At 36.7% G+C, this 16330-nt stretch overlaps 1 protein-coding gene across 2 annotated transcripts in view; it reads right to left on the reverse strand.

Moving 5' to 3' along the window:
* LOC124551051 (zinc finger and SCAN domain-containing protein 31-like) overlaps positions 1-8562 on the reverse strand; it is an 80327-nt gene extending 71765 nt beyond the window's left edge. For both annotated transcript variants that reach the window (XM_047125922.1, XM_047125921.1), the window contains exons 1-3: positions 8458-8562; positions 7495-7741; positions 7207-7352 (exon numbers count right to left, since the gene is read on the reverse strand). In XM_047125922.1, coding sequence (XP_046981878.1) covers positions 7207-7352; positions 7495-7741; positions 8458-8547 — 483 coding nt within the window. In that variant the 5' untranslated portion in view covers positions 8548-8562. The remainder of the gene's footprint in view (positions 1-7206; positions 7353-7494; positions 7742-8457) is intronic.
* Between the last annotated feature and the right edge of the window lie 7768 nt (positions 8563-16330).

Here is a 16330-nt window from a genome sequence, read left to right on the forward strand (position 1 = left end):
GTATAAATATAATGAAAATTTCATAAACACTATCAGCAGCCTTCATAAGAAACTTGGTAATATTCCAGATGACAGAAACACATTAGTATCGGCTATCATATGCCATGCACCCAGTGAGTTTTGTTGGCAGAATTAAGGTGACATGTCAGAAGCTGGAAATTGTGAATTTATTGTGGTATGTTTGGAAGATGGAAAAAAATGGCTCTAAAGCTGATACAGTGATATACATTTTTTCCATAGCTCCCCAGTTTCTTTTTCATTGCTATACAAAGAGAATTCAATCTGCATCTTATTATCAGAAAAAGGAAATGGTTCTGAGCCAAGATTCTAAGAAGTATGCATTGCTGCTTATTGATTTTACTGAAAATTACACTTGTGTTAATCAAGATGAGAATCAAGATGAGGTGCAAAGTGCACACTGGGTACAAGCACAAGTTAGTATTTTCACTCCAAGGACACTGTGATTGTATACAATGTACTGTCAACTACACCTGAAAATGGAATTTGTGCAGCTGCGAAACGCCAAGTCTGCAATGCAGTAAAAAGGCAAAAATTTGTAATAGGTGATGCATCTGCTTTTGCTCAGGCAGCTGCAAGTATCACAATTATGTGCACATGTTTTTCATATGTCTACTGATGAAGTTCAAGGAATCAATGTGAAACTTAATCTGGCTTGAATATTTTCTTCAGCATCATCAGTACCAAACATAAAAAGCATTCACTGGTTTCACTACAAGATATGAGTACTACAAACATATCTACTGTCTCCAAAGAATTTCCCTGCTGCAGATCATACTGAAGAAATGAAAGAGCAAAAATTAGAGACTGGTACTACAAGATATGAGTACTACAAACATATCTACTGTCTCCAAAGAATTTCCCTGCTGCAGATCATACTGAAGAAACGAAAGAGCAAAAATTAGAGACTGGTACAAAGTAGAATATAATGGTAAATTCTATGCTGGAGAAGTATGTGCAATTTTTGAAATTATTATCTACTCAGTGCAATGAAGTGTGGAACTGGCCTGCAAAATGTGATGAAATTCTGTACACACAGGACAAAATTATAAAGAAAATTAATCCACCTCATGTTGTCAATGCAAGAAGGTATTTTCAGTTCTCTGACTTAATTAAAATTACAGTTTATTTCCCAAGATGTCATGCTTTTGTAATTAGTAATAGTGTTAAAAAAGTGAAATGTTAATGTTAAGTTTATCTTACTTGGTAAATAGTGTCATATTTCATTTCTCTGCCTGCAGGGAAAAGTTTTTCCCGGAATAAGTAGCAAGTAACATGAGTCACATAACATTGAGTGACACGCTTTTTTCAATATATGACAATATTTCACATAGTATAAATATTTTTAGAAATCTGCAACCTAATTTGCACTTTCCGTGATAAAAACCAGATCCACAATCCTCATAGTTTGCGGACACTTTTGGCCTAAATTGTACATTAGCAATAGGGTGTCCCAAATTCATAACATGAGCCACAATATAAATTACATTCTTGTTTTTTTTAATTTTAATGCTCTTTCCAGCTTAAGTATCAATTCAAGATCTTTGCCTGAATAACAATGTATGATAATGATGATGACGATTTACAAAAGAAAATATCGGTTTATAGGCTGACAAAAAGCCAACATAATAAAGCACCGATTTCAAAATATAACCATGGAATCTCCCAGGGACCTTTCTCTATTTATGCAGGTCCTGCTGTACAAGGGGCTTTCCGACAGGCCAAGGATCAAATAGGATCTCCTGTTTCAAGCCCTGTACTAGGGATGCACTATTTTAACACATTTTTATCTATTTTTAACTCAGTTATGTACCTTGTATGGATTCATATTTTAATCTATATATTGGGGTTTTTCCTAATGGATTCCTATTGATTCTGTTTAGCTCTTCTTGCATTAAAAATGTGGATGGGTGTTGTTATTGATTTAAAATTTTTCACATGCACCTGAAGATGGGACAAAGGTCCTGAATATGAGTTATGCTTTCCCTTTTAGGAATACAATTCTTACAAATGTAGCAGATTTTATCATTGGTGATGAATAACAGTTGTGGATGTCTTAGCAAGAGGAATGTTTACATGAAACTTGGTACACAGATTGTACGACTTCCTATCTGAAAATAAATAAATATAAGTAAAAAGTTAAACATATATTTAGAATAAGTTTCATTTTCTTGGACAATTTATTGTACAATTATATTCTCTGATAGAAAAAAATCCTGTTTTGAATTTTGTTTGTTTTTCCTTGGTAAATGCAAGTCCAAACTGACTCTTGTTCCGCGACTATGTATAGGACTATTAGTCAAATATTTGTTAATGTTTTCCCAAATATACACAACTGGCTGGTACATAGATTCACTTGGAGCAGTAAGGACACCCTGTTTTTTTAATAGTTCTTTGTAATGAGCTCGACCATTACTTTTAGTTATTTTTCTTACAATAATTTTCTGCAGTTTGAAAACTGTGTCCATGTTTGTATCTGTGATCCCCAGAAAAGAATTCCATAGCCAGAATTGGATGCATTCGATATCTAAGGACAAGCCAAAAAATGTTTTGGAACAGAACAGAGATTGCAGGACTGATGTCAGTCATTTTCAATTACAAAATCAGTTTAGTATTGGACACAAAGAAATGTCTCATACTGTTTCTCATTTATATACATGGTATGAACAGATAATGCAACCAAAGCCATGCAGTTGCAAATGATGCAAAGAAATCCTTGTGTACAACTATTGAGACAGTTCTACTCTTCTTTCAGTATTAAAATGATGGCAATGCAAATGAAGATAAGCTGATGCAAAAAGTGAAAATAAAACAGAATGAAGACCTAAATCCAGTGTTGAGTAATGAAAGTATCACAAAAAACATAATTTACAAATCTACTGACACAAATTAAATTATATAAAGATCCTGTAATGAAACTTGCAAAGATTAAGTTCAGTCTGTTTTGCTCTAAGAATTACCTGAAACATTTGCAGCACATGTGTGTCCAGGATGGTAGAAGAAGCTGGAGTTAAATTGACATATTTTTTCTTCCCTTGAAACCTTACTCAAAGAATGAGTCTTTTTAAACCTCTATTCGTGAATCTGGAGGAAAATATGTACAAAAACTATAGGCACTTTCATTTTTTTATTATCTAACTTTCATTTTTTTATTATCTAACACAGATTTTATAGGACTGGAGAAGAACTTTGACCCTACATTTGGACCGTTTCATTTCTGTGGCTGGCAGGGTTTCCCCAAGTTTCTCCAAGTGAAATTCCCTGATACTCTCCTGATTTCCAGACAAGTTTTGAGATCTCAATGGTACGTAAAGATGTAAGTTGACAAAAAAATGTAATGACTTCCGTATTTCTAAACGTGTGAGCAAAAAGCTTAAGTACTAACATCAACATCTTTCACAATGTTCTGTTTTTAGACAGAGAAAGCAAGCCAAATGGTATGTATCTTTCATCAAGACCAATGATGTTATTTTATTCCAATGAAACGAAACACATTTGGTGACAAAAATATGCATTTCCTTGGATTCGTACGGCAGATTAAAATACATTAACTGATTTCAGAAATAACCTCAGAAAAAAGTAGGCGTCTTGAACTAAAGCACTGGCAGGTCGACAGAAACACAAACAGACACATACATACACACACACAAAATTCAAGCTTTCGCAACAAACTGTTGCCTCATCAGGAAAGAGGGAAGGAGAGGGAAAGACGAAAGGAAGTGGGTTTTAAGGGAGAGGGTAAGGAGTCATTCCAATCCCGGGAGCGGAAAGACTTACCTTAGGGGGAAAAAAGGACGGGTTACACTCGCACACACACATATATCCATCCACACATATACATACATATATATATATACTGTTGAAGTGTCAAAATGTACAAGAATAAATAAAATGTCTATAAAACGCCACACTGTACAATGTACTTGCAGTGACATGGTCGTTATTCCTGAAAACCATCGTCCATGGCCTCTGACCTGCCAAGGACGACCGCAGTCCTGCGTCCATGGATGAACCACAAAAATCACCCACAAACAGACCTGACCTGCAGGCAGATCAGGAGACTATATCTGACAGGCAGGTCTGCACATTAGTGGGAAATGATGGGCTTCAGATTAGCAGGCCCGCAGACAGGCGCACAGAAAAGACAACCACACACTCACAAATAAATTTTTGGCCATAGTGGTGGACAGGGGAGAAGCAGTAAGAATGAGGGAGTAGGGAAGCAACTCTCGTACTCAGCTGCACCCAGCCAGCAACAATGCATGACATCTCAGTAAAAAAATAAATACATAAATAAATAAGAAATTCCCTGATTTCCAGAACTTGTGGCAACTCTGGGCTGAGTTAACTGGGCCATATGTCAGGGTTTAAGGACCCTTCTGTTAAATAAATGAATTGCAGGGTCCTAAATACAAAAATGTATTGCAACAACATTAATAATGATGGTAAATACACCTTTATAAGTATATTAACAATGAAAATCATGGAAATAACTAAACTAGTGCACAGTGAATTTAGCAATGTCAATCTAGAGCCAAATCATGTTTTCATAATGGGCCCTAATGCCATGGCTGGCAGTTACTTTATTTGAAGCAACAAAGGTATCATCATCATCATCATCTGCAGCTTCAAATTGTAGTAGAAACAACTCTAGTAAAACATTTTACTTAGTAGCCATCATCGTACATTTTAAATACTTGAGCAACTTAACAGTGATCACTAATGGCAGTTTTCCATTCTACTTTGATTACAATGAAATCTTCTCCTTCACTGTTTCAACATTTGATAAAACTTTACAAAGGATCGCCCGGGAAATGTAAGATGGCAGAACACCTGAAAACCTCAGCCCAACATTTTCATCGCTACTTGTGTACATATCAGTATCAGAGGAATCAATGTACTGCACATAATGAGCATCTTGAGACTTGCTACTGCCCTCTTCCAATATTTGGCATTTGACTGAAGGCTTTACTTTGTTGACTGGATGCTTTTTTGACAACTGGTTTGATCTTCTGTCTTTTGCTGCTGCATCTAACAGGTAAGAACAGTTGATTTTCATTTCTTTCTACCTCTTGTCTTCCTGGCATATGGTATATGGTCAAATTTACGGCATGAAAAAACAATTTTCTCTCTTGAATTGTTAATTAATGTGATGGTCCAATTAAACCTGAATTTCAGTTAACCTCAACTTCCTCTCTACTGTGGCTTTTTCTAGTTCCTTGCAACATATTATACAGGCTAATACTTTGTGATTCTACCACTTGCATTTAAAAGCATTATTTCACTTCAGAACATAGTCACTGTATGTCAACACACAGTCTTCCTTGGAAACACAGCACCTCCATTCAGAAGTTTCATGTTCCAAAAACAACCCTAGTATTTACAAACAAGTGTCCAGGACAGCCTTAGAATTTTCTGACAACTGCTAACTACCAAAGAAGCAGCACATCTCACCATAAATGAGCAAAACAAGCTTTTTTGTAAATGTGTGTGAATAATTTTTGTGTTAAATTTTGCAACACACTGGCGGTCTTCATTAAAAAGCAAAGAGACGAAAATAAATCAGTTTTTTTATACTCGAGCACATTTCATTTTACTGTATATGTTTACATTATGCCAAAGGGTTAATACTGCCCCCATCATCTAATTCAATTTATGTCTAATAGATTAAGAGACACGAAATACAAAATTTTTAAGCACTCATTGCTAGGTGTAGAAAGCATTATCTCCTTAGAAAGTATAGCCTACAGGCTTATAAATCGAATTTCTCTTATTAGTTTTCATTGTTATCATTATCATACAAACCTGAAGCATTACAGTCTTCGATACGATTACAGCAAATTATTAATTGTTGCGGCAAGCGCCAATTACGAGAACGCAGAGAGAGAGACCACTAGAGTTTGGCGAATAAACCTCAACGACTCATTCGACATTGTTTCTTACCATCTCCAACGCCAATTGTTTTGGGACGTAAATCAGTAGTTCTCACTGAAAAATTCCTTCTAATTTTCTTAACCTCCACATGAAAACATCAACAGCATCTGACAGTTTACGTTTTGTTTGCGTGTGATACGAGGGAGGTCCAACCCGCAACCGACATATGTCGATAAGATAACAGCATTTGCTAGATGATGTTGCATTTGTAGTGTCGGAAATCATATGTTCTAAGAAAGGGGTATTGTGTTGCTATACCAAGACTACAATGATACAAATTTACATTCATGTAGTGTGTCGAAAAATATGTATATCTTAAGAAAGGAGTATTGTATTACTACACAAGATTTCAATGATAAAAATTCGCTTTAGGTTCCATTATCAAATGTAGCTTTAATGACATGAAGGCAAACCAGCAGGATGGTCCATGGAAAACAAACACAATCTGATGGGCTTGTGCGCCATGTTTTAACTAATCAGTTTTGCAAAACATGGTCACACAATATTAGGAAAGTTAACTAGCATACGCCCGCGAAGCTAACGGGAAGAGTCTCGTTATTATACTATCGCTCCTCCCCATAGTACTAAATCCAGGCTTACACACTGCAAACTGGGAAGAATAAATGCTTAAATGTCTTTGTGCGCCGTCATTGTTTTTGTCTTTGTGGGATTGTGTTTTTATATACCGGTATCGCACTTCTTGCCAATGTACAGTAACACAACAAACCGAAGAAAGGAAGCGTATCGCAGCATAGAGTCTAACATGTTAGACTGTGGTCGACTGTGACACGTGGAGTAACCAGCCAATCACGTCACTTTTTCAATCCGCCAATACACAAACGACGAAAATACTAGACATGAAAGAGGAATAAAGTGGATGTCGAAAAGTAACGTAAAAATTGTATTGATCGCGCACTCTTACCTGGCCCCTCTGTGTTTAGAGGAAATCGGCTGGCTTCTTGGTGCTCCGAAATGTTATTCCCTCTGCCAACCTTACAACTATTGTGCGCCGTACCCATTGTTAACCTATTGTTGATTCGTGTATGGTAGTGTTCTTTGCGATTGACACTCATATTTATAAAACTAAGTGACGGAACTGTACGTGGTCCTTAAGCTGCGTGTACTCCAATGCGAAAAATAACTGTTGTTCGAAGTGGTACGTGAAAAGTGGTACTAAATGCCATTCGTTGTTGTGACAGAGAAAAGAGCCGGAAAGCGCTGTTAAATACCTAGCAAAGCGGTGCTGCAACATACCTTTAGTGGAATGGAAAGTAAAGACGGTCGTTTCCCCGAAAGGCACGGTACTGACTTGCTTCTACAATAAGGTTCCAAATTTATCTGAAGGCCTATACATTTATTAGCCGCTGCAGAATGTTGTGCTGTTATTTCATTACAGGATTCTGAAAATACAAAATATTTTCTCTTTATACATTACTTGAAACACAATAGGCAATGAAAAATTATAAGAATTCACACATTATAACAATTTGGCAACTATTATATTAACAACTCGTCATTTAACTATGGACACTAATTCATTACCATTTTGCATCTCAATACCAACACTTTCGTTACTGGTAGCAATCACATTTTCTGAACTTGACTGAGCTGTTGCTTCACATTCTCGAATAAAGCAATTTTTTTGTCTTCTGGATGTACTACAATCACTGAATCTTTTGCTGCGATTTTGTTGGCAGTGTAATTTCGATGGCAAAACTCCTTTCACCAAAAGTAATTTTTTACTGAAGCCCAATCTGTACTGGTAAAAGTTTTCAACATCCCTTTCTAGCTGTAATATGAAATTTCAGTTACAAATGACACTAGACCACATGAATTTTTCTAGTCTGGTAGCAAATCCTTTACTGATATCGTTAAATTGAATGCATAACTGGTTCGTGATTAGTTAGTAATACTATTGTAAATTGTTTATTTATTTACTTTTGCGAAATACTTTCCAATACGCCAGTACAACGATGTCTACCTGAAAACACTACTTTTTAAAAACGTGTTGTGAATGTGACCTAAGATGAATTACTTCCCTCACTGCTGAACTGCATTTCGCAGTAATAGTTTTGGACTAGGCCACCGTATCTGATTCATCGGATGCATGTTATGAACTTTGAATTTCAGTAGTTTAATCCATCTGATGCTCTCGAAAATGCGTTTCTGGAAAGCTCTCGAAAATGCGTTTCTGGAAACGCAAATCAACCATAAGGTACTATACGGAAGTAATGCATCAGTGCTGTAAATATTAAAACTGACAGCTGTAAGCGCAGCTTAATACTTTATGGTGGTACAAAACAATATGAAATTTGTAGCTTAGAGAACGACTTTTAACTAGATATATATGGTTAGCGTATCATATCGTGACGAGCTACTTCGCAAAAGTAAACATAAACACACTAACCTGTACGTAATTATACTTTACACTTTGCAACCGGGATAATACTTCAAAGGCGTAGACAACTAATAGGATAAGTAGTTTCATATGGAGCGTTTTCTTACATCAAAATGATCCTCACAGAAATAAACACACGTCGAGACCGCTATCTCATTTGGATCTCTACGAGCGAGTTGCAACCATATTTTACGCATCTTCTCATTCTTTGGAACACAGCTTCAGAAATTGTGAAATACTTGAAAAAATAACTACCAAAAACAGCCTAACAACATTACTGGAAATTGCGGTGTATTCGGAGAACATCACCCAAATGTTCGCAATATCAAGCAATATAAATGTCAACTGTCCCACTCCCAGCAATTTAAGTTGTGTTGACATGACCAACCTAAACATACTCTCGCTAATCGTAAATATTTGGAAAAAGCAGCTAAAGTATTTCTTGCAAACAAGAATAGGAATTTATTTGCAGCAATTTAAACTGTGCTCTTACATCTCAGCCTGACCACATTCCTAAAAAAAAGGCAATATTTGTGACAACTGAAATTACATGTGAAGGCATAGCTCTGCTTGTTTCTTTAATCATAATGTAATTACATTAAAGTGGCTGTGCGTGCATGACAGAAAAGTTACGTTGTAATTGGCTGCCTGGAACATGTCAGTTATGCTCACTGTAATTGGCTGACTAAGTCACATGCCCTGCACACGCTGTGGATGGCTCACAGTGACAAATTGAGCAACTGCCATCTTAATTTCAGTGTTCCAATGTTTGTGGATATAATATTTATACTTGCATATTCCAAAAACACACAGTTTTACTCATACAGTGTACTACAGTGATCAACAAAATGTCATTTGCGGTATGATTTGTTGCACTGTAGTGTCAAGTAGTCCAACAGTATACAAAAATTATACCCTATGTGATCAGTCCTTAGGAAGGTGACATATTACCATTTCTTTATTACCAAGTGTGTGTTGTTTGACAGTCATTGCTGAATAGACTGTGTCAGAAGTTACAAAATTAATATATATAAATAATATGTAACAATACAAAAAAGAGATTAAGCATTTTATTGTTCTTGTTGTGGTCTTCAATCCGAAGACTGGTTTGATGCAGCTCTGCGTGTCCCTTGCCCTGCACAATCCTCTTCATCTCTAAATAACTACAGTGACTTACATCCTTCTGAAACCTGCTTACTGTATTCAACTTTTGGTCTACCTCTACGATTTTAACCCCCTCCCCCAATTCCCTCCAATACTAAATTGATGCCACAGAATGTATCCTATCAATCAATCCCCTCTTCTAATCAGGTTGCGCCACAAATTTTGTTTCTCCCCAGTTCTGTTCAGTACCTCCTCATTAGTTACACAATCTACTCATCTAATCTTCAGCATTCTTCTACAGAACCACATTTCAAAAGCTTTTATTCTTTGCTAACTCATTTATCATCCATGTTTCATTTCCATACACAGCTACTCTCCATACAACTACTTTCAGAAGAGACTTCCTAACACTTAAGTTTGCATTCAGTGTTAACAAATTTCTCTTCTTCAGAAACACTTATCTTACCATTACCAGTCCCCATTTTATATCCTCTCTACTTTGAACATTATCAGTTATTTTGTTTGCCCAAATAGCAAAACTCATCTACTGCTTTAATTGTTTCGTTTCATAATCTAATTCCCACAGTATTACCTGATCTAATTCAACTACATTCCATTATCCTTGTTTTGGTTTTCTTGATGTTCATCTTACATCCAACTTTCAAGACACTCCATTGCATTCAACTGCTGTTCTAAGTCCTTTGCTGTCTGTGAGAAAATTATGAGGTCATCAGCAAACCTCAAAAGTTTTTGCTTAGGAGAAGAAGAACTTCTTAGCCAAGACCACTATAAAAAATTTTTGTTGTAGATAGGTCTAACCAATTTTGTTAAAACTAAATTACAGTCTTCAGATTGTCATCAACGTTATTACAAACATCTTGTGCCAGCTACACACAAAATCTTTCCATTAAATTTTCAGGTAGATAAAATGGTAGATGAGCAATTCATTGGCACATCAAAATTAAAATTACTCAAATTGTAATTTTGTTGCTCCAACACATCGCTCATTTCATGTTTTTTGTACCTAGAAATTCAATGGAAAGATTTTCTGCTTAGCTGGCATAACATGTTTAAAATAATCTTTATTGTGTTGTATTTTTATTGATCCAGGCAATCATAGTATTGTACAGCTGTACATATGATATTGGATAGGTCAAGAGAGCTATTTACAAGTAATTTTTACAAATTGATTTTTACATTATTTTGTAGCAAGGAAATTATCTATCTTAAACAAAACAGTTAATACAAATCATAGAATTGTAAGGTTGTACATACAATATTGGACAGGTCAAGGGAACATATTTGCAAATAATATTTAATAAATTGATTTTATATTATTTTGCAATGAGGAAGTTAGCTATCTTTAACAAAACAGTAAATACAAATGTTGTATGGTAAAATACAAACAGCCAATACAAATGTAATAATAAAGTAGTCCAGTGTATTTCATAGACATGCACAGTATATAATAATCCAGTATATTTCATAGACATGCACAGTATATAATTTTCAGACCTAATTGAACATTTATCATATTGTTTACATTTTTAACCCCTTTCAAAAAAAATGATCAACTGCATAAAAGCAATGGTCCAAGAGATATTTTTTTAACTTATATGTGAAGGCTCTTGGGTTCTTTGTTGCTTTGATTTCATTGGGTAAATTATTATACATTTGTATCCCAACATTTAAAACACTTTTTTGGTAGCAGGTAGTTCTGGACTGAATCATATGTAGGTCAGATTGCTGCCTTGTTGCATAGTTATGAATATCTCCATTGAATTTTAGTGTGCAGTCATTGTTTAACAGGTATGACTTGACAAATGAGATGATACTATAAATGTAAGCAGAGGGCAGTGTCATAATGCCATTTGTTTTGAAATGTTGTCTGCATGATTCGTTATGCCTTAGATTACATATTATGCGTATTGCCTTTTTTTGCATTTTGAAAATATATCTACCTCCAGGTGAGTTCCCCCAAAATATGATTCCATACTGTAATGTAGAATGGAAGTAAGCATAATATTCATGTATGAGAACAGATTTTTTTACTGATTTTTTGAGTATCCTTAAAATGTAACACACAGTTGAGAGCTTTTTTGAGATATAATATGTGTGAGTCTCCCACTTAAGATTTCCTTCAAGCCATATGCCAAGAAACTTGACAGAGTCCACACACATAAGCTCTTGGTTATTTAGAATCACATCAGGCATTTCTTGTTTTTGGGATGAGAGTCTGAAGTTGATGTATGTTGTTTTCTGTATGTTTATAATCAGTTTGTTCTCGTTGAACCATTTGCTGAGTGACGACATAAGCGGTTTAATTTTTTGGTTGTGGTCCTCTGTATCAGTACCCGTTATGAAGGTCTGAAGATGGTAACTTTGTTTTACCAAAACCGGTTATCTACAATAAATTTTTTTTTATAGAAATCTGAGCTAAGAAGTCCTTCTCCTAAGTCATCACTACAGATTGTCCCTTCGAGTTCAACATGAGTAAACTGATCAAAGTTTTTATTTCCTCTCCCTCAATACCCTTCTCTAAGTTTTTCTTTGGTTTGACTGCATGCTCAATGCACAGATTGAATAACACTGGGGACAGGGTACAACCCTCTCTCACTCCCTTCTCAAACAGTGCTTCCCATTCATGCTCCTTGACTCTTATAACTACTGTCTGGTATCTGTACAATTGTAAATAGCCTTTAGCTCCATGTATTTTCTCCTTTCTACCTTCTGAATTTCAAAGAGACTATTCCAGTCAACATGTCAGAAGCTTTCTCTAACTGTGCAAATGCTATAAATGTAGGTTTGCCATTCCTTAACCTACCTTGTAAGAGAAGTTGTAGGGTCAGTATTGCCTCACGTGTGCCTACAATTCTCCAGAATCCAAATGGACTTCCCCAGGGTTGGCTTCTATAAGTTTTTTCCATTCTTCCATAAAGAATTTGTGTTAGTATTTTTCAACCATGACTTACTAAACTGATAGTTTGGTAATATTCACGCCCATCAGCACCTGCTGTTTTTGATATTGTAATTATTATATTCTTCATGAAGTCTGATGGTATTTAATTTGTCTCACATATCTTGCACACCAGATGGAAGAGTCTGTCATGGCTGGCTCTCCCAAGGCTATCAGTATTTCTCACAGGATGTTGTCTACTCCTGAGGCTTTGTTCTGAGTTAGGTCTTTCAGTGCTCTGTCAGATTCTTCTCACATTGTCATATCTCCCATCTCATCTCCATCTATGCCCTCTTTCATTTCTGTAATATTGCCTGCAAGTTCATCTTCCATTTATAGACCCTCCATATACCCTTCCACCTTTCAGCTTCCCCCTCTTTGCTTAGGGCTGATTTTCCATCTGAGCTCTTGATATTCATATAGCTGCTTCTCTTTTCTCTAAAGGCCTCTTTTATTTTCCTGTAGGCAGTATCTATCTTTCTCATAGTGATATATACTTCGTACTTCTAAATCCTTACATTTGTCCTCTAGCCATTCCTACTTAGCCATTTTGCACCTCCTATCAATCTCATTTTTAGATGTTTTTATTACCTTTGGCCTGCTTCAGTTTGCTGCATCTTTATATTTTCTCCTTTTGCCAGTTAAATTGAATATCTCCCATGTTATCCAAGTATTGCTACTAGACCTTGTCTTTTTCACCTATTCGATCCTCAATGCCTTCACTATTTCATCTCCCAAAGCTACCAGTTCATCTTTTGCTGTATTCCATTTGCCTTTTCTAGTTAATCATTGTGTAATGCTCTCTCTGAAACTCACAACCTCTGGTTCTTTCAACTTATCCAGGTTTCATCCTTTCATTTCAAACTTTTTTGAAGTTTCTTCAGTTTTAATCTACAGTTTATAATCAATAAATTGTGATCAGAGCCTGCATCTTTCCCTGGACATGTCTTAAAATTTAAAACCTGGTTCCAAAATCTCTGTCTTATCATTATACAATCAATCTGAAACCTTCCAGTGTCTCCAGGTCTCTTCCACATAAACAGCCTTCTCCCATGATTCTTAAGCCAAATGTTAGTCATGGTTAAATTATGCTCTGTGCAAAATTCTACCAAGTGGCTTACCCTTTCATTCCTTTCCCCTCTCCACATTCAGCTACTATTTTGCCTCCTCTTCCTTTTCCTACTATTGAATTTCAGTCCCCAGTTACAATTAAATTTTTGTCCCCCGTAACTACCTGAATAATTTCTTTAGCTCATCATACATTTCTTCAATCTCTTCATCTGCGGAGCTAGTTGACATATAAATTTGACCTAGTGTGGTAGGTGTGGGCTTCATGTCTCTCTTGGTTATGATATGCATTCACGATGCTGTTCATATTATCTTACCCACATTTCTGTTTTCTTATTAATTATTAAACCTACTTGTGTATTTATAACCCTATATTCATCTGACCAGAAGTCTTGTTCCTCCTGCCACCAAACTTTACTAATTCCCACTGTCTGACTTCCATTTACCGACTTTCACTTTTGAATTTTCTAACCTACCTGTCAGATTTAGGGATCTAACATTCCATGCTCCAGTCTGTAGAATGCTAGTTTTGTTTCTCCTGATGATGACATCCTAAGTAGTTCCCACCCAGAGATCCAAATGGAGGACTATTTTACCTCCATAATATTTTACCCAAGGAGATGCCACCATCATTTAATTATAAAGTACAGCTGTATGTAGCTCTCTCTCATTTTACTATATATACATTAAAGCTGCTATTGACATTTGAGTTCTCTGACAGGTTCACTTGATTTGGGAAAAGTTCAGTAAATACAACACTTTCTTCACACTAAAAAAATTCTTGGGTGGAGTAAAACATCTCCAATGGGAGAATGTGCACTCCTATGGGTATTGACATGAACATTCTCAGGGCAGTGTTCGAAAAGCTATATCTTGTTTTGAACAGTCGACAGGTTCGTGCATTTATGCTCCCTTTGTTATGGGTTTTTGTGGTCATGTATGTCATGCCTCTTGCTAAGGGAATGTAGATGCTCCTTAGTGTGAAAGGTGTACAAAAGACATAGTGACTACAAATAGTGATTATTCCCAATGTTCTGAATAGTGGCCTGCAGTGCTCCTCACTCCTAGTTGACGTTATGATCCTTATTTCTTTTCTTGGAGTAATAATACTTTCTTGCACCCTGAGAGTGACCCCATAGTAAAATGTAAATGTCATGTGACAAGGCACTCCCATGGGGTAGACCGTTCGGTGGGTGCAAGTCTTTCGATTTGACGCCACTTTGGCGACTTGTGCGTCAATGGGGATGAAATGATGATGATTAGGACAACACAACACCCAGTCCCTGAGTGGAGAAAATCTCCAACCCAGCTGGGAATTGAACCCAGGCCCTTAGGATTGATGTTCTGTTCTGCTGACCACTCAGCTACCAGGGGTGGACATCCCATAGTAACAAGCCATAGCTTATATGGTTGTGAAACAATGAATAATATACTATTAGGAGATACTGATCAGTTATCACATGCTTCAGTTTTCTCATGAGGTATATGGCTTGTGACAGTTGGTCACACACATGTGCATTGGGGTCTTGCAGGCAGGGAAATCAGGACGCGCTCAGTATAAAGACACCTCAGCTATCAAGATTTTCAGAGTGTTTGGAATAAAGTTCCTGAATTTACCCCTCCAGGAAGCATGTGGCGCGCAAATTATTCTCGGGACTGAGACCTGGCTGAACCTTGAGATAGGAAGTTCTGAAATATTCAGTGAGGGTTGGAACGTGTATCGGAAAGACAGATTAGACACCGTAGGAGATGGTGTCTTCATTGCAGTTGACAAAAATATTGTATCTACTGAGGTCGAAGTAGAGTATGATTGTGAAGTTATCTGGACACGTTTAACAGGGCTAGGGGAAATAAAGTTAATTGTGGGGTGTTATTACCGGCCACCAGGTTCCACTGTGACGGTTCTAGAATCATTTGAAGGGAGTCTACATTCTGTATCGCAGAAGTACCCGAATCATGCTATATTAGTTAGAGGCGACTTCAACCTACCTAGTATATACTGGGATGTCTATGGATTCATTACAGGTGGTACAGACAAGCCTTCGTGTGAATTACTTTTGAACACATTATCCAAAAACTGTCTTGAGCAGTTAAATCGACAGCCAACGTGTAATGGAAATATTTTAGATCTGGTAGCTACGAACAGACCATATCTCATCAACGGTGTCAGTGTTGAGACAGGGATTAGTAATCATGATGTTGTCATTACGACCATGGTTATGAAAGTTAAAAAGTTGGTCAAAAAGGCTAAGAGAGTATTCTTACTAGAAAGAGCAGATAAGCAGTTGTTAGCATCCCACTTAGTAAATGAATCGACTTCATTTACTTCCGGTACAGTGGACGTGGAAGAATTATGAGCAAATTTTAAACACATTGTAAATCACACATTGGACAAGTATGTGCTGAAAAAGTGGGTTACGGAAGAAAAGACCCACTTTGGTTTAACATCACAATTCAGAGAATGCTCAGGAAGCAAAGGCAGTTGCACTCGTGGTACAAGAAAGATCGGAGAATGAGGACAGGCAAAAGTTAGTAGAGATTCATGCTGCTGTAAAATGAGCGATGCGCGAAGCATTCAACCACTACCACCGTCATACCTTAGCAAAAGATCTTGCTGAAAACCCAAGGAAATTCTGGTCTTATGTAAAAACGGTAAGCGGGTCAAAGGCTTCCATCCAATCACTCACTGATCAGTCTGGCCTGGCAACGGAAGACAGCATAACAAAAGCTGGAATTTTAAACTTAGCATTTGAGAAATCTTTCACGCAGGAGGATCGTACAAACATCCCGCCATTTGAGTCTCGTACAGATTCCCGAATGGAAGACATAGTGATGGACATCCCTGGGGTTGT

Source organism: Schistocerca americana, chromosome 9, assembly GCF_021461395.2.
Source record: "Schistocerca americana isolate TAMUIC-IGC-003095 chromosome 9, iqSchAmer2.1, whole genome shotgun sequence".
Classification (NCBI taxonomy): Eukaryota; Metazoa; Arthropoda; class Insecta; order Orthoptera; family Acrididae; genus Schistocerca; species Schistocerca americana.